The 26,039-nt window shown below is 38.2% G+C and overlaps 1 protein-coding gene across 12 annotated transcripts in view; it reads left to right on the forward strand.

Moving 5' to 3' along the window:
• The first annotated feature begins 909 nt into the window (after positions 1-909).
• dysf (dysferlin, limb girdle muscular dystrophy 2B (autosomal recessive)) overlaps positions 910-26,039 on the forward strand; it is a 143,610-nt gene continuing 118,480 nt past the window's right edge. For 5 of the 12 annotated variants that reach the window (XM_034014293.3, XM_034014292.3, XM_034014294.3 and 2 more), the window contains exons 1-3: positions 8,907-9,155; positions 18,263-18,318; positions 18,784-18,875. In XM_034014293.3, the coding sequence (XP_033870184.3) occupies positions 9,062-9,155; positions 18,263-18,318; positions 18,784-18,875 (242 nt within the window). In that variant the 5' untranslated portion in view covers positions 8,907-9,061. Of the gene's footprint in view, positions 1,146-8,905; positions 9,156-18,262; positions 18,319-18,783; positions 18,876-26,039 lie in introns of those variants that run through there. The other 7 variants (XM_059003626.1, XM_059003647.1, XM_034014296.3 and 4 more) reach the window with 2 other exon arrangements.

The raw sequence follows: 26,039 nt of genomic DNA on the forward strand, positions 1-26,039 counted from the left end.
GGATGGAAATACACTTGCAACATCGTTAGCCATCGATTACAGACTGAGTAGTGAGAGGGGGATCAAGAGCACCTGGCTTCAAAAACTCTGCTTAGGGTGATGAAAAAGATCAGTGTGAATCCCAGACACGATTTTGTCTGTGGTTTGGTAATTCCAAACTAGGGGGTCTCTGTTTGCTTCATCTGTGTACTTTACACTGTGAGTGGTGAGGGCATAGCTTCGGTTACCCAGCAATGTTAATTCTGAATCATTGGGACCCTTTAAGACCCAAATTGACAGAGTTTCGAGATCAATCATTTACTAGTTCGTTCTTTTGTTTTTACACTTTTAGTATCATTGTATAGTGTTTTATTTGTATTTACATTTTTATAAATGAGCTGAGCATCCAAACAGACATGCAATCCCAATAAAGAAAGGAATCATCTTGTTTTGAACATATATATATATTTTTTAATTTGTTTATTATTTTTTTTATACTGATAGAAATCCAAAAGGTTCCTGAGTTGCACAATGTTTATAAATCACATTTATAACCATTGTGCAACTCGGGGACATTTTGGAAATCCTTTTACCATCAAAACCGAGAAAGTGACTATTGCACACAGAGGGGCGGGGCAAGTTTATTTATGAATCAATTGCATCTAATTAAAAATCATCATGTAGTCTTGTTGAGCACATTTAGAGCATAAAAAGCCTCTCTGAATGGGTTGGACACTGATTCAAAATGTTCATGCATGCTCAAATAGTTGCTACGTGTGGGCTGCTGCATTAGCTTCAGAAGTGACAATGCAAGCTGTATAAATGCCCTATGCAGATAATGCAGCACTGTGCCTTTAAGAAATGAGCCAGCAGATTTGTGATTGAAAGGGCAGTGTGTCTGCATTTCACATGAGGCAGTGCTGCATAGCACAGAGGCAGGGGAGACAGCAGCGAGAGAGGGAGAGAGGTCAGAACAGAGCAGTGCAGCTCTTCAGCAGGAGCAGTGGGATAGAATAACACTGACTACAGCCCCAGAGTTTCAACCCTGCAGACTCAGGAGCTGCCACCACCCGGCCCCATGCTCCGAGTGTTTATTCTCAGTGCTGTGAATGTCCAGACACTCGACACAGACATCAGCGATGCCTACTGTAGCGTCTCCTTCCAAGGTAAGGCTGTGATAAGAGAGACGGTTCTGACAGGCGGGCAGTGAGCGTCAATCTGAAGAGGGCTGCAATCAAAGCCTTGCTCTCTGCTGCAGTGTAGACAGCTGCAGTTATTAATGGAAAGACAGTGCGAGCCAGGCTTCTAATGCAGTTTCCCATTGCTGCTTTATTGTACATGTATATCGAGATTTGCAAGTTAGGGGTATTGTTTTGTTATGTTTATTTTATTGGTTGTCGTGGTCGGTATGACCTGACCCCAAGGGTGCTTTATAATGTAAAACTATAACTAAAACTATAAAGGCACTAGCTGAAACACTTGTCTATCTGGCTTAGTTTCTTATAGTTATGTGTGCTTTACATTGTAACTACAATAACTTTCTTGGACCTGTAGCTCCTCTAGAAAACGAAAGACGCTATATCAATTATAAACAGGGTGTGGTGTTGTTCTTGAGACTGATATTCATTTATCACCCATGTGATGTACTGTATAAAGCACATAGACCATTGTAACCACAGCATGTTTGTGGGAAGATGTGTATCTCATTAAATACACAAAGTATAACTTATATTCTATAAATACACTTTCCCTTTTGCATATTCTGTAATGCGCGTATCATGGACAGGTGCTGAACAAGCATATTACTTAGGTGGGGGTAATCTCAATTGGTCTTTTTAGTACGTGCGTCATCCAACAGATCTTCACTGCAGAGTAGGACATGTTGTTGACTGATGAGTTCCTCAGACAGTAGCTGGCCCTTTATTTTTGAAATGCAAAGTGTGTGCAGACCATGTTGGGTTATTGGAGGAATTATTTCTATGTATTTTTAAACGGAACAACGTGGACGTTTTATGTTGTCAGCTGAGGCAATGGGGCCTACTCACAAAGCTTCAAAGTTGAGTAATATAAATGTATATATATATTTTTATGAATAAAACATAATAATTATGAAAACCATTCTAAATGTCTTTTAGGGATATCATTCTTTACTTTATTACATTTTTACACTGCTTGCCCATTCCTCTCATGTTGGTAATGTGTACCAACAATCAATATGCACCAGGGAGGGGCAAGTGAGGGGTGTAAAGGGGTGTAAATGGTTCTCCCCACTTCTGAGGGGAAGCCTGTGCTATTGACACATATTCTTTACAGAAATGAGCAGAGCTTTCAGATGTGACTTCCCTTAGTAGAGTCATCGAAATCTTACATTTACAGTATTCAGACGCATTGAAATCCAAATGCAATTACACTGTTTGACCACCAGGTAGTGCTATTACGTTTCAAGGATAAACAGTCAGTAACACTTCAAAGGTAAAACTTGTTTGTTCACAACATTATCGGCTGTGTAGCACATATACGTAACACAGTATCTATAACTGAAATGCTAGCCCATAAGTCTTATTGTGGCAACACTTTTTTGATACAGGTGTCTTAAGATGTTATCTGCAGTTGAGAAAGCAAAGTGGCCAATAGTCATTCTACATTTACTATGGCACAGCATTTGCACCAGCCTTTCCTAAAGGGGAAAACAACAACAAACAAACTGCTAATTGCCCATCCCAGCAAAAAATAAGCTGTACATGAGATCACATTAATTTACACACTGAATTATTTATTATTCAGGTTTTGCAACATCACCAATTCGTTTTTTACATTCAGAAGCAAATGTTGCCGGTGCAGCACGAGTAAATACTGTGGACCCAGACAAAACATGTGATCATCCCCCGTCATGGCTGAAATAAAAAATGAGAACCATCAGTAACATGGAAAAGATTTACAGGCCTTGACCCTGCAGAGACTTTCAAATGCAGACCCTTCCATCAAGAGAGAGCTACCCAGTGTTTCCCCCTCACTACACTATATTCAAGTAGTGAGCTTGCTATTAAACATGACAGGTAAAAGGAAATGCAACACTACCAATAACTTTCCTGTTGAGTAACCCCATCACTGGATTACCAGCCTAAAATATAACCATTTTGCTACTCAGCCTTTTGACTGCCACGCTAATAGAAAATTTGTGTTCGTGCTGCGCCACGAAAGACAAACAAAAAAACAAGAGAAGGGAAAGGGACTCTTTAAGGGTGTTGTCAGTTTCAGAAGCAGAGCTGTCCAATTGTGATCGAGCCCTTGGTGTTTTTGTATTTTTTAACCTGCCTCCATTAAACCTGGTTGGCTACAACATCTTGAGAGGTTTCAACTTTCCAACGAGATCCAAACAGGGCCCCACATGGCCAGAGACCACACATTTTATTTATGTTGCACACTGTTCCCACCTTGATGTTGAACAGTAAAGACAAGATCATTTTTTGGTAAATTATATTTGTAAGGATAAAAAAGGGTACAAAAAAAAATCATAATAGGGTTTGAGCTCCGTACTCTGTGTGTGTACTAGTCTACAGCTATGTTAGCCAGCCCCTTCCCAGACTCTCCCATTAAACAGTGTAATATGATCCCTACACAGTTTCTTTATACACCCTAGAGGGAGGATAGACGTCTTCCACAGAACAGCGAGCTCCCCTTCCAGACTCCTGCACTTATATCAGATTGCAGAGACGTGCCTCACACTCAACACAACAGGAATACGAAGGCATATCCACCTTAAACCAGCCAGAGCAATTTACCGTCAACTACTTGAATCTGGATTCTGTCACGGCCCGTAGAGCAAGTGCAACTTAATAATGAGTCAATTTGCACAATGTCATGTTGAGGTAATACAAAGAGGCAGCTAATGTTAGTTCCAAATCAGGATTTGCATGTAAATCGGCCTTTGGATACACTACCACTGAGAATGGGATGTACATGCGTCTTAAATTAAGAATGGGATGTACATGCGTCTTAAATTAAGAATGGGATGTACATGCATTTTAAATTAAGAATAAGCACTACTGAATCTCTACTTCATCACAACCTCTAAATTCAAGGCAAAGCAAAGAGGACAAATTGAGAAAGACTTCATCCAGTCAAAACCTTTGTCACTGAATCTATTGTTTTTTGTTTTGCATTTCTAAATTCCTGTAAGTTGTCCTTTCTCTTTCACTGGGACTTCCAGTAGTGGTTAGGGCTCTGGACTCTTGACCGGAGGGTCATGGGTTCAATCCCCGGTGGGGACACTGCTGCGGTACCCTTGAGCAAGGTACTTTACCTAGATTGCTCCAGTAAAAACCCAACTGTATAAATGGGTAATTGTATGTAAAAATAATGTGATATCTTGTAAGTCGCCCTGGACAAGGGCGTCTGCTAATTTTTTTTTTTTTTTTTTTCAGTATTCACACAGCCTGTCACATTGGTATGCAGGAAATCTGTTAGACTTGCACTTCCTAGGTCATTTATTTATATATATATATATATATATATATATATATATATATATATATATATATATATACAGACGTGCTCAAATTTGTTGGTACCCCTCCACAAAAAACAAAGAATGCACAATTTTCTCTGAAATAACTTGAAACTGACAAAAGTAATTGGCATCCACCATTGTTTATTCCATATTTAATAGAAATCAGACTTTGCTTTTGATTTTTTATTCAACATAATATTGTAAATAATAAAACAAATGAAAATGGCATGGACAAAAATGATGGGACCGCTAACCTAATATTTTGTTGCACAACCTTTAGAGGCAATCACTGCAATCAAACGTTTTCTGTAGCTCTCAATGAGACTTCTGCACCTGTTAACAGGTAGTTTGGCCCACTCTTCCTGAGCAAACTGCTCCAGCTGTCTCAGGTGTGATGGGTGCCTTCTCCAGACTGCAAGTTTCAGCTCTTTCCATAGATGTTCGATAGGATTCAGATCAGGACTCATAGAAGGCCACTTCAGAATAGTCCAATGTTTTGTTCTTATCCATTCTTGGGTGCTTTTAGCTGTGTGTTTTGGGTCATTATCCTGTTGGAGGACCCATGACCTGCGACTGAGACAGAGCTTTCTGACACTGGGCAGTATGTTTTGCTCCAGAATGCCTTGATAGTCTTGAGATTTCATTGTGCCCTGCACAGATTCAAGGCACCCTGTGCCAGGCGCAGCAAAGCAGCCCCAAAACATAACCGAGCCTCCTCCATGTTTCACTGTAGGTATGGTGTTCTTTTCTTTGAAAGCTTCATTTTTTCGTCTGTGAACATAGAGCTGATGTGACTTGCCAAAAAGCTCCAGTTTTGACTCATCTGTCCAAAGGACATTCTCCCAGAAGGATTGTGGCTTGTCAATATGCATTTTAGCAAATTCCAGTCTGGCTTTTTTATGTTTTTCTTTCAAAAGTGGAGTCCTCCTGGGTCTTCTTCCATGGAGCCCACTTTCGCTCAAAAAGCGACGGATGGTGTGATCAGAAACTGACGTACCTTCACCTTGGAGTTCAGCTTGTATCTCTTTGGCAGTTATCCTTGGTTCTTTTTCTACCATTCGCACTATCCTTCTGTTCAATCTGGGGTCGATTTTCCTCTTGCAGCCGCGCCCAGGGAGGCTGGCTACAGTTCCATGGACCTTAAACTTCTTAATAATATTTGCAACTGTTGTCACAGGAACATCAAGCTGCTTGGAGATGGTCTTGTAGCCTTTACCTTTACCATGCTTGTCTATTATTTTCTTTCTGATCTCCTCAGACAACTCTCTCCTTTGCTTTCTCTGGTCCATGTTCAGTGTGGTGCACACAATGATACCAAACAGCACAGTGACTACTTTTCTCCATTTAAATAGGCTGAATGACTGATTACAAGATTGGAGACATGTGTGATACTACTTAAAGAAACGAATTAGTTTGAAATATCACTATAATCCAATTATTTATTATCTTTTCTAAGGGGTACCAACAAATGTGTCCAGGCCATTTTAGAATATCTTTGTAGAATAAGCAATAATTCATCTCTCTTCACAGCTTCTTTGCTTTATTCTATGACATACCAAAGGTATGCAAGTATACATGATAAAATAGCTTTTAATTTCATCACTTTTCAGGAGGAATGAAGCATTATTTCAATTAGCTGTAAGGGTACCAACAAATTTGAACACGTCTGTATATATATACACAAAAGTATCAATTTTGACAATACCAGTTTATTGTAGCATCTGCCATTATTCTTAATTTGTGTATATTGTGTTGTGTAGAGTATTTCAAGAAACTGAAATATCAAATTATGTATTGTAACCTGTGTTAAACTGTGTTACAAAAATAAATGAATAAATCAATGAATAAATAATCCCTATAGGGTGTCTTTGTGGACATATCATATAATATGGATCAACATGCTATATTTAGCTAAACAACTAACTTTCTATTTTCTTAAATAGGAAGTCATGTGATAGGTTCCCAGGCAGAGCCCAGTGTTTAGTCATGGACTTTATTCATATCTTATCATGTGCAGCAGTGCTTCTGGTTTTGTGGTGCTGAATTCTACATAATGCAACTGTCAGACAGAAATAACTTCAGGTTAAGGTTAGGGTTAGGGTGAGGCTAAAAGAAAAAGTATTTTAGGAAGTACTGTACATATGAACAATACCTAAGGACGTTTGAACCCCAGCAGGGGTAGGTTATAAAAAGTGAATGTGTAATGCTGTTTCGGAAAACTGTTTTGTTTGGGTTTAACTAAAACCACTTGTGCACTATGTAATACTTGTAAATATATTATATTATTAAACATATATTAAACATCTCTGTGATACATAATGAATTGCTTAAAGGGTGCCCTATGATACAAGCTTATATCCACCCACAAGGCAGAGTGATTGCCCACAAGTGTATCACAGAACACCCTATATCAGTGGCGGCCGAAGCTTTTGATGATATGCAAAGCTTCATTGGTGCTATTTTCAGGTACTGCCAACCATGGTCTATAGCTCTGATCAAGTGAGCATTCCCTAGAGTTCTGTTATTCATTTCAGGTACCTCCTACATAAAAGCAAACTGTAACACTTTTTATTAAGGTGCTGCTTATTAATTTTTATAAATCTATAACTATGTTATAGAGTGTTAATAAAACACTATGGGTGTGACTAGAACAGATATTTTCTTCATCAAGCAGAAAAAGGTCAAATACATAAAATAATACTGAATTTACATATTTTTCAGATTAAAGGACATCTCCGATCCATTTTCTAATATACAGACATACGTCATACATGCCTTTAAGAGAAAACATATTTCTGCCCCTCCAACGTTTTCATTGGCAGGGCGAGTGCCACCTCTACCCCTGTGGTTTTTGCCGCCATGGCCTATACTATATTTCTTTGTAGAATACATTGGTAAATAAGTGTTGCCAATGTCCATGTGACATCATTTTTATCTGATAGAAATAATCCGGTACAATAAAAATTCAGATGGATATATTCCATGAATATACAATGTATGTTATTTATGTTAAGAAGGGTTTTCAAATATATCAGAAAGAAAGTGGACAAAAATGTAATATATTTTGATATATTTGATGGGACTGTATGCTAGTGATTTCAGTCTCCTTCCACTGGATTTTGATTCATTGGCAGTCCATGGATGCTCATATGCATTTTTTGTGCAAAACACTGGCAGTTCTTTCTAATACCAGCAGGTGGAGCTGTATTACCTTGGACAAATGGTTTATCTGAGCTACAGTCCACTGGCTGAGAATGGGTAACTCATTCTAACCAGTATCCATAACTGAGAAAAACATGGCTGGCTTTCACCTTGTGTTTTCTACAGTATACTATACTAAAAGAAACTTAAATTCAATGACAAACGTTCTGTCTAGAAGTCTTTTTCAATGTCTTCATCTAACCCAAGCGCTTGTTAGTATTTCTAAATTTAGCACTATGTTCATCAGTTATGGATGAGAACTGTTTTATGGAGTGGTGTTGATGCTGCATTGCCTAATTATTCTGCTGGGGGGAGGTTGGAGAGGGTTTAGGGGACACTCTTTTTCATTTATTTACTGTTAACAACTAGGTTACGACCATATTAACTAATGCTGTAGACTCTGTGTTAAATTAATAAAAAATGTATAATCAAACATCTTCTTAAATTCAATTAAATGATCCCGGTAAAATAACCTCCATTTTATGTATTTGACCTTAATGGTGAAGCTATATTAAATACAGTATTTAATACCATTTAATAAGTACAGTTTTTAAGATCACTTGTATCCTTTTATCATTTTTGACTGGTATTGATCTCTGCTTTTGCATTGCTTGGCTCTGAATGTTGTAACCATAATTAAAAATATCAGGGGCAAAAATGCCCCTAGTTCAGATAAATGGGGTGTGTGGATAAAGGGAGTTCTACCTGTCCAAATGACCTTCAATGGCAATTCAGAGATGCTGTGCTCAGGGGGCTTAGTTAGGGTAGCAGCAAAAGTCTGAGTTATTGGTACACACTAATAAATTTACAATGGCAAAAGCTGTTTTCTGCTATACCTTTAGTATTTTTCAATGTCTGTAAGTGTACTGAACTTACAAAACCTATAAAACTGTAAAATAAGGGGAGCACATTGCCCATGTCTGTTTACACTCCCCCATGCCGTGTCTGTATTGTGACTTCTAGGAAGTCTTAATAAACCTAGACACCCTACATACCAAACCTGAAGGCTAAGAGGGTCCTAAAAAAAAGGTTTGTGTCTTATTCTCCTAAATCTCCAGGACAGCGCTGCAATTAGAAACAGGTCCTTCCCATTGTACTCGGCGTAGAGATGCCTTCAGCAGTGAGCGGGTTAGTGCAGGAAATAGACTTCCATGAAGAAAGGAGAGGAGAGGTGGAGTCTGCAGAGTGGATGAGTGAGTGTGTGTGTCTTAGGAATTCCCAGACAGCTTCCCTCTGCACCAGCACTGCACTCAGCAGACAGTACAGACTTTGCACACTCGCTGTGATTTCCCTTCATCATTTTCTCCTGCTACACATGGCTTGCCCGGGTCGTTCCCTTTGAAAAGTTCAGGACCCACTTGGAGCTGAAACATGCTGAGGTGTGTTCTTCAGAGAGCCACCCATCTCCCCAATGTGGAGAAGGGAGACAGACAGAGCGACCCTGTTGCTAGCCTAACATTTCGAGGTGAGTGGAGGGATTGAAACAATGTCGCTGGAACCCACGTCATGCAGGTTTGCACAGTGAAAATGAATGCTAAGGTAGCGGTCAGACATGTTTGGATAGAGATGTGTAAGGAAACATTTTGTCTTAATCAATTCCTTTTTTAAGATTGTTTAGCTGTGAATGGTTTTAATGAGATATTAGTAAGTGCATTACATTGCTTTTGTTTAGGAGAAGTTCCGTAGTTCTCAGAAAAGGGTAGCTAAATGCAGTCAAAACTTATTTGATGGTAAAGTATGCAGTCAATTGAGACCTGTTTGCCACTAAGGATTTGTTTATTTTTTAGTTTATTTAAATAGATCACTGGGAAGTTGCTTTAAACATGTTACATGTGTTGGTCACGTTTGAAGTTTGATCTGATTTGAGATGCCATATTGTGGCTTGGGTATGTACTGCACTCTCTGGAAGCTAGAAGTAGTATAGAAGAACATTAAGTGAGATCAAACCCTGAAACTTTCCCTTTAAAGTGTATAATCAGAAATTGTAATTGTAAATACCTTTTTTTGAAACATGGTCATCTTTCAATAATATGGGTGTGTACAAGTAAATCATTTCCATTCAGTTTTATAGTATATTTCATTACCATCATCATTCATCCTCATCATCTTTGCATTTCATTTCATGCAGCTCAGCTCATGTCAAAGCACTCTATAGCGCTTCACAGAGCAAAAACAAGTAAAACCACCACCCTACCACACTGGTGATACAGTTGAACCTTGGTCTATAACAGCTGAACTCCAGTGGTGTTGTCAGTCTGATCCTGTATGGACACTGCTAATTAAATATGATATCACGGACCTGCAATATAGTTGTGGATTAGTTTGGACCATTGTGATACCATTGATATGTCAAAATATGACAATGTTACCACAGTGATACCTCTCTCTATGGTCTGCTTCATCACATGGCAGCAGCCCTTGTGCTACCATTGCTTCAAAAAGTATACAAATAATTTGATCATTCATGAATTCTGCAGTCATAGATGAAAAAAAATAATAATGAAAAATGATTCACATCTTCCTCCTGAAGGCACCAATAAAAGCCTGAATATTTCAGTGGGGCTAAATTTTTTCCAGCTCACAGAGATTCACAATTCTTTATATAGATGGGGAGGAAGCTGATAAGATCTGCACTGAGCAGGAAATCCTTACTCTTTATATAAAGGAGAGTCAGGTCCAGATGCACATGACCAGGATGCGACAGGGACATGTTTTCACCATGCCATACTTTTACCTGTTGCTTGTGATTTATGAGTTTTGCTTCCTGAGTTTTATTAGTTTTGAAGATGTAATTTATAACTAGGGCGTTTGATTTTCGGGTGAAATTTCTTTCCAAATTCGGGTGAATGCTTTTTTAAAAATCGGGTGGAATTATTTAATGAAATAATTGGGTGAAATTGGGTGAATTTTATATTATAGTGTAATATATATATATATATATATATATATATATATATATATATATATATATATATATATATATATATATATATATATATATATATATTACACTAAGAATTTTTCGAATGGGTAAATCAGCTTACCGTCATCGTCGCCAGTTCTGCTCTGTTGCATTTGAATCACAGATAACTGCGCATGTGTTTACTCATATACAGTATGTGGCTATTCGGGGAGTTTTCGGGTTTAACCCGAATGCAGAAAAAGGCATTCGGGGGGGGGGGGGGGGGGGGGATGATGGGGGGGCAGGGATCGGATCGGGTTAAACCCTATTTATAACCTACTACTGCAAATAGATGCAGGAATAGTCTATAAGGCCTGGTAAAGAACTGTGTATTGTGCTTAGGTGGATTTACTGTAATTCACAGTTAGGCAGGAAGGTTGACAGTCAATTACACACGTATGTGGACCTTTTACTAATTCACTGCCCTTGGTATTTCACGATTTTATATGTGTAAATTAGAAAGCAGAATAATGCAACATCAGTGTAGTGTCCACAAGGCTGAAATATGGAAGTTTGTAGTCATCAACAAATTATTAGTGGGAAGTAGTTCTTGAGTTTCCTAACTGGCATACCGTAAAGGAAACTCTGGTTCCCTATCTTGGAACCACACTTACAGTTTCGGAACTGCAAGAGACAGTAACCAGCATCAAAACTAAACTCACATAATGAATATCTTTAATGCTGCCAAGAAGGTACAGCCTGTCTTATAATAACAGGCTGAGAATAACTGCTTTTACTCCTGCAGCAAGCCAGCATTTTAAACTACATTGCTTGAAATGATTCATGATCCAAAACTGTCCATGATTGTCCATGTTCGTTCCATGCTAATATAAAACTTTAATTTATTATTATTATTTATTTCTTAGCAGACGCCCTTATCCAGGGCGACTTACAATTGTTACAAGATATCGCATTATTTCACATACAATTACCCATTTATACAGTTGGGTTTTTACTGGAGCAATCTAGGTAAAGTACCTTGCTCAAGGGTACAACAGCATTGTCCCCCCACCAGGGATTGAACCCACAACCCTCCGGTCAAGAGTCCAGAGCCCTAACCACTACTCCACACTGCTGCCCATTAAATTTAAGTTTAATAAAAAGTTATTGCAAGCACTGTTTCAAATTTACATTTGTTGTATACTATTTTTCATCTAATTAAATATGAAGGGACAGCTGTCAGTAATGATACATCTTTTACACTATATATAGTGCAGCAGTGTGGAGTAGTGGTTAGTGCACTGGACTCTTGACCGGAGGGTCGTGGGTTCAATCCCCAGTGGGGGACACTGCTGTTGTACCCTTGAGCAAGGTACTTTACCTAGATTGCTCCAGTAAAAACCCAACTGTATAAATGGGCAATTGTATGTAAAAAAATAATGTGATAACTGTATAATGTGAAATAATGTATAATGTGATATCTTGTAACAATTGTAAGTCGCCCTGGATAAGGGCGTCTGCTAAGAAATGAATAATAATAATAATAATAATATATATATATCTATTAACCCATATAAAGATACATTTGCACATTAATTTAATTTTGAATGGTTATATTATCAGTTTACCATAGTTTACCACAGTGTACCTTTCCATGCTTTCACTGTACTTTATTACACTTTGCTATGTTTTTATTATGGGAAACCTTTATAAGTGATAACACATACAGTCTTTTGTGGTTACTATATAATAGATACCAGCAGCTCTTGGGTATATGTTTTAAAGAGCTAGGTTTGGAGGAGGGTCTGAACAGTAGAATAAGAGTACATTATTATTTATTTATTTGACAGGAACAACATACACTTTTTTACATTTATGATATGTCATAAGACGTATTGCACCCAGATTTAGCTATGAGCTCATTTTGATGGGCTGTCCCTGCGCAGGTGTATAGAAAGGAAGAAAAGAAATAAACAAACAACAGTGGCAAAAAGAAAACAATACAAATAAAGTAACATTTACAGAAGGGAGCAATTTGCAATTGACAGTTTAAATAACTTGAAGTTATCTCCTCAAACATAATGCAATTATTCCCTCCAAACAAATACATAGTTATAATAATGAAAAGAATACAGCTAAAATTCATAATACCAAAATAATAATAATTAACCTCCCACCCATGATTTTGATAATTGCAGTACAACAATTGACAAAATCTACTAATATACCACAGTTAATAATAACATACTAAAGTGCCAATCCAATAAAATAGTATATTTACAATTAGTGATCACAGATTTGTTTTTGTTTTAACCATACTGTTAGTTTATAAGTACAATCTTTAAATTCATGAGTACCTTTAATGTCGTCTGGTAAATAATTCCAGAAAGTTACACCTTTAAGTGAAAATGCAGTTTGTGCACATTGTGTTCGTCGTCTTGCCTCCATGCAGTAACCTTTAACAGCTGCCCTGGTAATTCTGTTATTATAATCTGAACTGAGTTTTATAAATTCCATTAATGGAGAACAGCTTGTGTGGATCAAGACCTCATATCCCAGTAGAATGCCATTGCCATATATAGACATGTGCAATTTTAAAAAGGGAAGTAATTTACAGCACAATGAAATGGGAATTTGGGGAGCTAGGATTGTAATCAGAAGTCAGAAGTAATCTGTAATCCAGATTACTTCTGACTGAAGCTGATATATTGTTTCAGTAGAGCACCCTCAAACATACCCTTGAAAAGTTTACTGTGGTATTTCTGCAGTTTTACCATGTATTTACCATAGCCTACCCTGGTTTGCCATGTTTGTTAATATGCTTTACTATACCTCGCAAATGCTTACTTAGCTTTACCAAGCTTTACACTTTGCTATGCTTTTACTATGGTAAACTTTTAAAAGGGTAGACAGGGTCCTTATAATCTCAAACTAAAGGTGTTAATTTAACTAATTTCAGAATCCGGCCCTCTGTAAACATTTATATGTTACAGTAAAAGTCAGAATATTGATGTACGGGTAAATGTCGACATTTACCAAGCAAAATGGTAAATGTCAGAAATAAACATGATAACGCTTTATTTAGGACATTTACCTGTAAATATCAAGAATAACCAAGTGGCTTTGGCTAATAAGTGGATCACAATATTGTTCAGTACCATGTTGAATTGTTGAATTGTGCTGACTCGTGTGAACCTGAGCCAGTCACTAAACCTCCTTGTGCTCCATCCTGCGGATGAGATGTTAAATCAGTGTCCTATTATAAGTGACTCTGCATATAATGCACAGTTCACAGCCTACCTCTGTAAAGCACTTTGTGATGGTGGTCCACTGTGAAAGGAGCTATATAAAAATATTATTGTTCGACATTAATGTTGTTTGTTAATGGAAAATGTGTATGCAGAAATAAATATATTCTTCGACATTAATGAATGAACTTTCTTCGATGATATACCTGCATTTACCAAAGCGCTTTGGTAAATCATAAGATTAACTGGTAAATGTCCAAAAAGCTATTTATTTCTTAATAATTTCGGACATTTACCACCTTATTTGGTAAATGTTGACATTTACCGGTAAAATTTAAGATTGACCAGATTCTGAATTTTACCGTAACATATTGTAGCAGGGCGGTAGTAAGCCCTGCTGTTTAAATGTATTTCTTTATTTTAGAATGGGGTTTCCCCCTCCGCCCCTGTGTTATTTTGTATTTGTGGTTTTTGATTTATTATTGTGTTTATATGATGGCGAAGCACCGTGTGTTTTGTTATTGTTTTTGTATTTATTTAGAAATGTATAGATGACAGCGAAGCGCCGTGGGTATTGTTTTTGTATTTATTGTTTTGTAAATATGATGGTGTAGCTGTGTTTTGTTTTTGTTTAGTAGCGTGGATGGGTAGTCCCATCCACAGTAATTTAAAAACCTCATGCAGAAGGTGGCCATCTCCCAAATTAAGTGATTTAATTTGTCGTTAATCTGGAGATGGTCATCTGCATAAAAGCCTGCAGCTCGCTGCACTCAAGGTGGGTGTTAGAGCGGTGAGAGCGAGCTAGAGAAAAACGAAACTAAAATTAAATACAGGATCAGTGAAGGCTACAGCCCAGCCTGACCGGTATTGTTTAATATTTTGTGTTCGAGATTTGTTTTATTTGAACTTTTATTTTCGCTCTGTGAGCACAGTGTGTTTTTGTTTAAACCTTTTATTTATTTTTGTTATTTAAAAATAAATGAAGCGGCTTTAACTGCAGTACTGGTGTCAGTGTTTTTCCTTCCTGCTTCTGCCTTGACGTCCCCGACCCATCCACCCTGTCACACATATACATATGAATATCTGATATATTGCAGAAGCAGCTGAATATGAAGCTAAATCTTCCTACACTGTCGGTATGGGATAGTGAAGTGCTGAAATTGCTTCTTAAATGTACACAATTTTTGTAGAATTTTTGCTGAAATCTGAAAAAACTGGGATGTTATATTTATTCATAACCAATATGAATAGAAATCCATGTTCAGGATGAGCCCACGTGTATGACCTTTGTCATAGGTGTTTTTCAGCATTACAAAACTTGAGTTTCCTGTGCTGGTTCCAAGCAGTAGAGAGAGGGAGAGGGTTCCACACAGCTCAATAAAACCCTACAGTGTTCTGTTCCTGTTACTTTGCTGTGGAAATGTTCCCAATGTGTGTTTGGGGTCATGTTGTTTTTAAGTGATCGACAGTGAAGATAAATCTTTTTGGAGAGCCTTTGCTTTGCTTTGTTTATGCATTCCTTGTGTTTATGCATTCCTTGTGAGCTTTGCTTTTTTTATTTACTCTTATTCAGCCCTTATTAGAACCACATTGCAGGAATGTTCTATGAGAAACAACAAAAACGAAACTGACATAAAAATATAATGCTGCGTTATCTTATCCTGGGCACAGAGGTCATCCCATTAATTGAACCAAAAAATGGTAACACTTTACATTAAGTGTCTCGAATTATTGTGTATTTACATAGTAGTTACTTAGTAAATACATGTGTACTTACACATAATTACAGTGTTATTATGAATAGTTACAATATAGTTAATGTGTAAATCTTTTTGCACAATATATGTAAGTACACAATTGTATCAGAAAAGGATTGGGGTTAGAGTTATATTGTGCAAAACAATGTACACATTAAGTACATTGTAATTATGCATAATAACATTGTAATTATGTGTAAGTGTACATAAGTAACTACTTTGTAAATACACAGTAATTCGAGATAATGTAAAGTGTTACTGAAAAAACAATGCTTTTTTATAGCTATGTTTACCTTATGTTTTTGTGGTTTATAATAAGTTAACACGTTGTGTAGCGTGTCTCTTATCATAACAGAAATAATTTTGCAGAGTTAACAACAAGAGACTTACATACAACCTTTAGATTATGGGAGGCAGTTACTGAGGATCGAACCACAGTCCAGCTCAGCTAACAGAGAGATTATTAAAACAACAACTAAACTGTGCACTGCAACTGTATTGTGAGATCACTTCAGCTACATTGCTACAGTTTAACATCTCCACGCTTTCATTGTAACGGTGTTGTGCTACAAGCTGCAGGTATGGTGCCATTGCCTACTTTCACAGGATTATGGACAGGGCAGCAGTGTAGAGTAGTGGTTAGGGCTCTGGACTCTTGACCGGAGGGTCGTGGGTTCAATCCCACCTAGGGGACACTGCTGCTGTATCCTTGAGCAAGGTACTTTACCTAGATTGCTCCAGTAAAAACCCAACTGTATAAATGGTTAATTGTATGTAAATAAAAAAAAATGTGTAAAATAAATAAATAATAATAATGTAATTGTATGTAAAAATAATGTGATATATTGTAAGTCACCTTGGATAAGGGTGTCTGCTAAGAAATAAATAATAGCAATAAATAATATACAACAAATACTCCTTATAAAAGTGAATATAGTAAAGTTTAGCATAAGCACCTCCTCTCTTTTATAGCTTACTTAATTCATTTGTTGAGGACAAACAGAGATGAGTGGCAGAGCTAACAACCAGATCTGAAACTATTTAACTGATCAGTTCTGCAAAACTTTCCACCTGCCCTCAACCTGAATGCCCCTAAAACCTTCATGTCCCCCAGGGCCCTAAAGCCCTTAAGTTCCAGTGTGACCAGTATACGCCATTCAAGATGGTTATAAGTATTTCTAAAGCATTAGAAATCATGACTTAACACTGTCAGCTCAGTGTAGCCAGGATTTGTCGTGACAAGTCTGCAGGTGTTTAGGTTGTTCTGGGGGGATGTGTGAGCATTCTTCAGTGATTACCACCTCTAGCCCCTTCATGAGAGTTGTACTGCAATTCTACTGTTCCTCAGAATATCCTCAGAATGGCCTACAGTATCATCTGTTTAGAAACTGTGAAGCAGCAGAAATTGTTCTTAATGTTGCACGTGCATATCAAACACCTGAAGCAGCCCTTTATCAAAGGAAACTCTGCTGATGGCTGGTTAGCTCAGGCGTTAGGGTTAGGGTTAGGGATCCTTTCTTAGATTTTTTGGTAATACTTTACATTGTGTCCCTAATTACTGTGCATTTACATAGTAGTTACTTAGTAAATACTTGTATACTTACACATAATTACAGTGTTATTATGCATAGTTACAATGTACTTAATGTGTAAATCTTTTTGCAGGATATAACCCTAACATTAGCCATAACCCTTTTCTGATGCAATTGTGTACTTACATATGTCATGCAAAAATATTTACACATTAAGTACACTATAACTATGCATTATAACATTGTAATTATATGTAAGTTCACATGTATTTACTAACATCTGTATGTACTAATGTACACTGTGGGTTAGCTGAGACGACCAAACTCATTTCACTCATGACCTGAGCTGTCTAGCCCCAGTCTCCTGAAGTGAAAGACATGAAAGCATTTTTAACTGATTTCATGACTGAGCAGCTACTTTTCTTATTGCAGATTAGCCCTCTGCACGACCCAGCCCCTTCATAACACTGAAAATAGAGTAGGGACTTTCTTGTAAGCAACAATACACAGGAAGGCTTTAAATTGCTCTATAAAATATTAAAACAATGCAATAATAAAATAGTGTTTTAGAAGCACTCGGTTTGTCCAAGATAGCTTGACAAGTTGAGGCCTTCAGGCTCTTTCCTGCGTGCAAATGACCCTCACAGGGTCATTCCAGCAGATAGGCTCTAATTGAAGCTAGCGGTGTAAGTACTTGATAAGTCCCACTTTTTTGAAACTGAGAACAATGAGCTCAAAAGTAATTTACTCGAAATTGTCATTCGCACACCTACCTTTAATGAAAAAACAACAATTCTAAAATAAATTAAAAAGATCTTAAAATTACATACAAGCCCTTAAATTAAAAGTACTGGTTGATTGATGGGGGCTTGTTAACTTGAATGAATGTGCTTGTAGCATTTTGGACTAAGGTTTCTGGCAGATTGCTTTGACTGGGTACTGTATATACTGCCACTGGTTGGTTTGATATCTTGGCACACTGAAGTTTAATGTCTACTGTTTGAGTTCCTTAGGATATATTTACTACAGGTGTATTACTACAGGACACTCATATTTTTTAATGGTTTCTAAGTAGCAACTTATTGGGGCAACATTTTTTGTAAGCTTTAACCCCCCCCCCTTTTTTTTTACAGGGTCTAAGAAAAAAACTAAAGTCATCAAGAATAACTTGAATCCAGTCTGGAATGAGGTAGGGATCTACTGACTGCCAACTGAATGTAGTCCTTTAACACGAGGGATCTACTGATGGCCAAATTAGCACATTCCTTTACCCATTGTGAGAATGACCTGGAGAGCTTGAACATAGACACCAAGGAAGGATTCAGTCTGAGTATGGAAGCCGACAGTTTAGTTTGCTGACATCTCTTTATTCTGCAGGGGTTCGAATGACCAAAATGTTTGTCAAATTGATAGCTTTAGCTTAAAAGAATACTAGAAAGTGTATTCTTAATGACTGAAAAATTGTTATGGTATTTGTTTTGAGTCTATTCTTACTGCCAGGAGAACATATGGTCTAGTCTATGCCTTTAAATGCCAATGCATTGAACTTGCAGCTCAGTTCCTATGACAGCAGAAAGAAGCAGCAGCGGCTAGTGGTTCTGGAGTAGAGAATGTAAAGACATGCTCCAGGCTGACCTCTCTCTTTCTTCTGCAGGGGTTCGAATGGGACCTGAAGGGGGTCCCACTGGACACCAGCGCTGAGATGCGCGTGGTGGTGAAGGACCATGAGAAGATGAGCAGGAACCGGTGAGTCCTGAGGGGGACGTGTGGGCCTGTATGCTCCGCATCAAACAAATCCTTTAGTAATGCTGAAAGAAATAGTATTCTCATTTTGTACTACCAGCAGAGCTTCCTTATACAAGTTTACCATGGTAAATTAGCAGAGTAATTTTGCAGTTTTACCATACTTTCTTTGTGGTTGTACTATGCATTTATCATAGATTACAATTATTTGCCAAGATTTTGAATCTGCTTTACCATACTTTGTTGCACTTTGCAATGCTTACCTATGTTTTACCACCCTTCCACTGTGCTTTATTAAACTTCGCTATGTTTTTACTATGGGAAACCTTTAAAAGGTCTGCAATGTTTTAAGCAGTGGCTCCCTAAAGGAATGCTCAGGATAGAGGCACTGTGGGTCTTGTGTTGGGCAGCATGACCATTTGCAGACAACATCACGGCCATGAATGTCACACTGAATACTGGTAAAGCAGGAGAGGTAGGGAGGACAGAAAAGACAAAGGAATGCACCCCAAGTTAAGGCAGACTCACGTTCCAGCATTGTATTGTATTGCTTTAGTGATCTGAATTCATGGCGAGTTGGAGATGGAAGCTTTGGGGGTGGTAAGCTACCATTTTGGAGCAAACAACCTTATATTGCAAGAACAATGTAATGTAATTTTGCTTTTGGCAGGGTCAATGGGGTGCACTAGACTAAAGAGGGTAAATAGTTTTAAGAGTCATATACAGTGCCTTGCGAAAGTATTCGGCCCCCTTGAACTTTGCGACCTTTTGCCACATTTCAGGCTTCAAACATAAAGATATGAAACTGTAATTTTTTGTGAAGAATCAACAACAAGTGGGACACAATCATGAAGTGGAACGAAAGTTATTGGATATTTCAAACTTTTTTAACAAATAAAAAACTGAAAAATTGGGCGTGCAAAATTATTCAGCCCCTTTACATTCAGTGCAGCAAACTCTCTCCAGAAGTTCAGTGAGGATCTCTGAATGATCCAATGTTGACCTAAATGACTAATGATGATAAATAGAATCCACCTGTGTATAAATGCACCTGCACTGTGATAGTCTCAGAGGTCCGTTTAAAGCGCAGAGAGCATCATGAAGAACAAGGAACACACCAGGCAGGTCCGAGATACTGTTGTGGAGAAGTTTAAAGCCGGATTTGGATACATCCCAAGGAGCACTGTGCAAGCGATAATATTGAAATGGAAGGAGTATCAGACCACTGCAAATCTACCAAAACCTGGCCGTCCCTCTAAACTTTCAGCTCATACAAGGAGAAGACTGATCAGAGATGCAGCCAAGAGGCCCATGATCACTCTGGATGAACTGCAGAGATCTACAGCTGAGGTGGGAGACTCTGTCCATAGGACAACAATCAGTCGTATACTGCACAAATCTGGCCTTTATGGAAGAGTGGCAAGAAGAAAGCCATTTCTTAAAGATATCCATAAAAAGTGTTGTTTACAGTTTGCCACAAGCCACCTGGGAGACACACCAAACATGTGGAAGAAGGTGCTCTGGTCAGATGAAACCAAAATCGAACTTTTTGGCAACAATGCAAAACGTTATGTTTGGCGTAAAAGCAACACAGCTCATCACCCTGAACACACCATCCCCACTGTCAAACATGGTGGTGGCAGCATCATGGTTTGGGCCTGCTTTTCTTCAGCAGGGACAGGGAAGATGGTTAAAATTGATGGGAAGATGGATGGAGCCAAATACAGGACCATTCTGGAAGAAAACCTGATGGAGTCTGCAAAAGACCTGAGACTGGGACGGAGATTTGTCTTCCAACAAGACAATGATCCAAAACATAAAGCAAAATCTACAATGGAATGGTTCACAAATAAACATATCCAGGTGTTAGAATGGCCAAGTCAAAGTCCAGACCTGAATCCAATCGAGAATCTGTGGAAAGAACTGAAAACTGCTGTTCACAAATGCTCTCCATCCAACCTCACTGAGCTCGAGCTGTTTTGCAAGGAGGAATGGGCAAAAATTTCAGTCTCTCGATGTGCAAAACTTATAGAGACATACCCCAAGCGACTTACAGCTGTAATCGCAGCAAAAGGTGGCGCTACAAAGTATTAACTTAAGGGGGCTGAATAATTTTGCACGCCCAATTTTTCAGTTTTTTATTTGTTAAAAAAGTTTGAAATATCCAATAAATTTCGTTCCACTTCATGATTGTGTCCCACTTGTTGTTGATTCTTCACAAAAAATTACAGTTTCATATCTTTATGTTTGAAGCCTGAAATGTGGCAAAAGGTCGCAAAGTTCAAGGGGGCTGAATACTTTCGCAAGGCACTGTATGATTTCAGTTGAAACTGTTCTGAGTCCCCTGAGAGTAAGAGTGAAGACATGCCCTTACCTGTAGTCAGTGGGGAGCTGTAGCCAGCAGGGAGTGAGGTGTTTAAACACAGTCTCTGCTTTCAAACAAGCCTGAGCACAACATGCAGGTCAATTTTCATTCTTACAGTGTTGCAGAACCCCCTTCAGTGTTCATAAGGTTACGTTACCTTTGCTGTATCCTGTGTTGTCCATATAGCAACAATTTATTTTGTTCCCACTATGCACAGGACTGTATTTACCTTCTACATACCGTAGACCCATTTATATAGGACATTGCAATCAACAGCCATATAAGCTTGTGCAGTATAAGCAGGGCTTGAAGTTTTTAGGTTTTAATTTTGATCACATGACGCTCCTTTAAACCTATTTTGAGCTGTTTCTGTTTCCAAATTAAACTCAGAAAAAGCTGTTAATTACAGAGCAAGGCTACTTGCTTTTATCTTCATATCCTGACTGAGCCTGCTTCTGTTTCTCATATTTTTTTAATTGCTCATCAGTTATCCTAATTGCATTTCATTCTTCCAGTCGCATATTTTATCGTTGTGCTTTTGTTATTTTCACTCCTTTAACAGAGTTGTCAGCATAAAATACCCAGTACAGAGTGTACATTGATAGCAAGTCCAAAACTTAAAATCTTGATTTGTAGCAAAGAAAAAAATCTTAAACCCAGTTTTTAATTAGTAGTTTTCTCTTTATTAGGATGCAGAGACAGCATAACAACTACTAATTAACATTTAAAGGGAGGTAGAGATTTGGAAAATAAAAACTGAAAAGTTCAAGCCCTAAATATAAGCTAAGATGGGTGGCCTGTGAATAAAATAGGTTCACAGTATTTCAGACACTGGTCTGGACAAACTTTGAAAGAGGCTTGTTTAGTAAAGTTATTACCTGGCCCATGCAGTTACCTTTACTTGTGCCTGGAATGTGTTGAGTTGACCACAACAGTCCATCTAGACACTAAGCTGGCCAAACTAAAGACATTCATAACAGGTAAAGTCAAAGCAGTAGCTGCCAATTCAGGTAATGACTGTTTGCATCAAAACATATTGTAATGCTCTCTGTTTTTGAACTAGGTCCATGTAGGTCAAGAAATGTGAGAATAGAGGAATTACCTCCTTGCTATTATTTTCTTTCCCAGCAAGCTGTTTCATTTGAAGAGTGTTTGACAGGGTTGGTGTTGTGGCTTGCATGCTCATATTATATTAGCCTTGAAGCGTTGCTATTTCTGTGTATCCCAATGTGTCTGATGACAAAAACACCCAAACAGACACAGTTACAATGGCAAGCAAAAATCTACAAATGGAAAGAAAAACATACTGTTCCACTGTGTGGCGGAGTGTCCCGCCTCTATGTATTATTATTTGTATTTTTGTTTGTGGCGCGGGTAAAAGCGCCGCGTCTTTTATTATTATATTTAAAAACCCCGTGAGGATGCATGGCTGATCAGCTACTGATTATTTAACTAGCTGACAGTCATGCATCCTTACCAAACGCGTGCAGACACTGGCCGAGGGATAATAAGATAATTACCAACTAGTTAATCCCTCGGCCAGAGTATATAAACCTGCAGCTCTCTGCACTTGTGGTTGGGTGTACAGAGGAGAGTACGGGGAGTGGAGAGAGCGAGTCACATTTGAAAAAACAATTGCTAAAACGTGCTGGATTCTCCAGCACGACACTTACTTGTTTGTTTGTTGACTCGTTTGGCCCTTGTGCCCTTTTGTTTTGTGTTTTGTTGTTTTGTTTAAATCTTTTATTTTGTTTGTTAATAAATACGCTGAGTGCTACTGCACTCAGCTTCACCCGCCCATCCACTGTTTTGGTGTCAGTTACTTCCTGGTCCGTGACGTCATCCACCTCACCACTGCGAGCCAGACTGCCACACACTGCCATCATAGTTGTGTCATTAACAGTTTAAATTCAAATTTTCCTCGCAACACAGTGTGACTGTACACAGAGAACGTCCGAAATAATGCCAGACAATATTTCAACATCAGATTGTTCAGAAACTGATAGGGAGATGGAATATGTGCGCAAATTCGACTTTCCCACTCAACGGTGTGTAGACGATTGTGCATGTGTTGTGTCAGGAAATGCAAATGAAAACCAAATACGAAGGATGAAAATATGCAATATTTATTTTTTTAGGTCGGATCATCTTCAAAGACCTCATTCCGAAAGGAAATACATCGTTTCCGAAATCTCATTTGCTAGTTTATTTGATACGTGTCCATTCTGCAAACATTCCGAATCAGCAGGAGCTGTATCTAAGGCTTTGGGGACGTATATTGAAATAACACAGTGCTGCTATAATTGTGGGTGGGTCCCTTTATTAGTTGGAAATGAGAACAACTCCTTCTTGGTTTTCTTTCCCCTGCAACCACTTACACAGCACAGAGGATTTTTTTTATTTTTATTGAATGAAACATGTAGAGTGTGAAAGATGCCTACTACACAAAACGAAAGCAGGTGCAAGTTCCTTCCTTATGGAAAATTAGAGGGACCACGTTTGTCACACAGACTAGTGTGTTTCCACATGGAGGTAATATAGTTAATGCAATGCTTCATTGGGCATGCACCAGTACATTTCAGAGCACATGTGAGGGTACATGCGGAAGCCATGTTTTTTGGATCAGAAGAGATGCTCGAGAACAGTGATTTTGGACATAGCAGTGTGGGATTATTATACAATCGGAACAGCAAGGTGGGATAGTTTATGTTTTATTTTTCATGTAGTGCTGATGTACCCTTTAACTATCTGGTAGTTGACTAGGTTGGGAAGGTAAAAGCCCAATCTGCAGACAAGGGTGCTATCATACAGATCAGGTCAAGTGTAATGCGCAGCGTTGTGTGATACACTGCCGTTACAGATTCTGTCTCCTGCCAGTGAGATGAAGTTAAAAGCGCTATAAACACTGGTGGTTAAAACACTTGCTTGTAATGAGCAGGGTCTCCAGTTCGCATCCAGCCTCCACCCTGTTATACAAGTACCATGGTAGTGCGTGATAAAAGGGGTTAATTGCGATTAAAAACTGGAAAACTGTGTTGTGTTCAGTTTTCTTAAAGCTAAACATTCTATTCCAATATTCTGTGGGCATCTATCATGTCGGAGTGCCCTGCAAAACAGCTTCCTGCTTGGTAGATTAAAATTCTAAGGTTTCTAATCAAAAGTAGCATTTTTTTTGTTTTAAAGAATATCCATAACAAAACGCCCAATCACAAGTGTTCAGTGAATACCTCCAATAATGTTGAGAGTGACTTATTTTTTTAACAGGCAGTGTTGTGCAATAATTGGCAGATTCTGACTATCTTCTTTCTTTTGACTCATGTGTTTCTCCTAGGCCGATCAAAACATGTTTAAAAATCGCCTGCATTACAAATGCTTAAAACGAATTTTAATAATACAGTTCTGTTTCCCTGCCAATAATGATGTGATGTGGTCACGTGTGTGCAAACACACACACTTTAAATTGTAGTCATGGCTATGCCACCTAGTGGGGATTTTTTTTCTATCTCTATTTACCAGGTTAGTAACCTTTATTTGCAACCCAGAGCCAAACCAGCTTTAAGACCATACAGAGGAGGAACACCTCAGCTCTACAAAAATAACAAGTTTTATTTGGTTTACAGTAGAACACAAATATGGAAACAGCACAGCCATTAATTATCCAAATTCTAAAATACTAGTTGATCCAACAGTTTATAATGCCAAGAACAGTACTGTATTCCAGATGAAAGAAACACCCGAGTCCCGCAGCTCCAAGTTCAAACCCAACAGTCCAGTGCCATGTCGCATACTTACAAAATCCTCAGCCAGGTAAACCAGTCCAAGTTTACCCACCATTACTGTAAAAAGGTCAAAAGAACAAAACGAGGACCAGTAAATGCTATCTGTTTGCCCAAATCGTGAAGGAAAGAAACAAAAGAATCCTTCTAGGGCTGCTTTATATCTCTCTGGTAGGCTAACATGTACCGCAAATACAACTAAAAAAAAAAAAAAAAACATATAAAGAAAAATGTAGATAACATTAAAACATAATAACCATGAATTTGGTGTATATTTAAAATAGGGGCGATCTGTTAACATGCACGTCTCTATTACACAGAGCAGGTTTAACAATAAATAAGAAACTGTCTTCCATACAAACAAACATTGCCTTCAGTCTCAGTCTATAGGCAACTGTTCCTACGAAAAGACAGCTGCTAATAACACACCAGGTGAACAGCGCAATTATTAAAAATAACTTTGTTTTAATGAGGGGGAAAAGTGCCACACTTTCCCCACCCACCAAACGCTCATCAGCTTCCACTGAATCGATCCTGGGGGAAACATGGATGCTGCACCTATAGTTCCTTGGCGTTTAAGCTAGGCTATATAATAGAAGTCCCATACTTCTCATGCATCTGTGCACTACAGTAAAAACGTATTATGCTCCAACAAGGTAAATACACTCTTTAAACAAATATAAAGTATAAATCCAAACACAAAATACAACAATCAGCGAATCACAATATAAAATCCAAACCATAAAATATGTGAAAGAATAAAACAATTCTAAAAGTGTAAACCATCGTAAATCTGGTGCACTACTAACCACACAGGTGACAATGACAGCAGAGTTTGTTGTTTTCTGCTGATTGCATTGCTGTATAGGGAACACACAGACATGTCTGTTACACTGAATGAGATACCGGAGAGTTTATTACAGTAAGTATAAAATACATAGAAGATGCACCATGAATGTTCATGTTGTTATTCCACGACCTGTGGAGCCTGCAAAGGGGACCAGTTGGTTATCTATGGTTATCCAC

The sequence above is a fragment of the Acipenser ruthenus genome, chromosome 2 (assembly GCF_902713425.1).
Source record: "Acipenser ruthenus chromosome 2, fAciRut3.2 maternal haplotype, whole genome shotgun sequence".
In the NCBI taxonomy this organism is placed as follows: Eukaryota; Metazoa; Chordata; class Actinopteri; order Acipenseriformes; family Acipenseridae; genus Acipenser; species Acipenser ruthenus.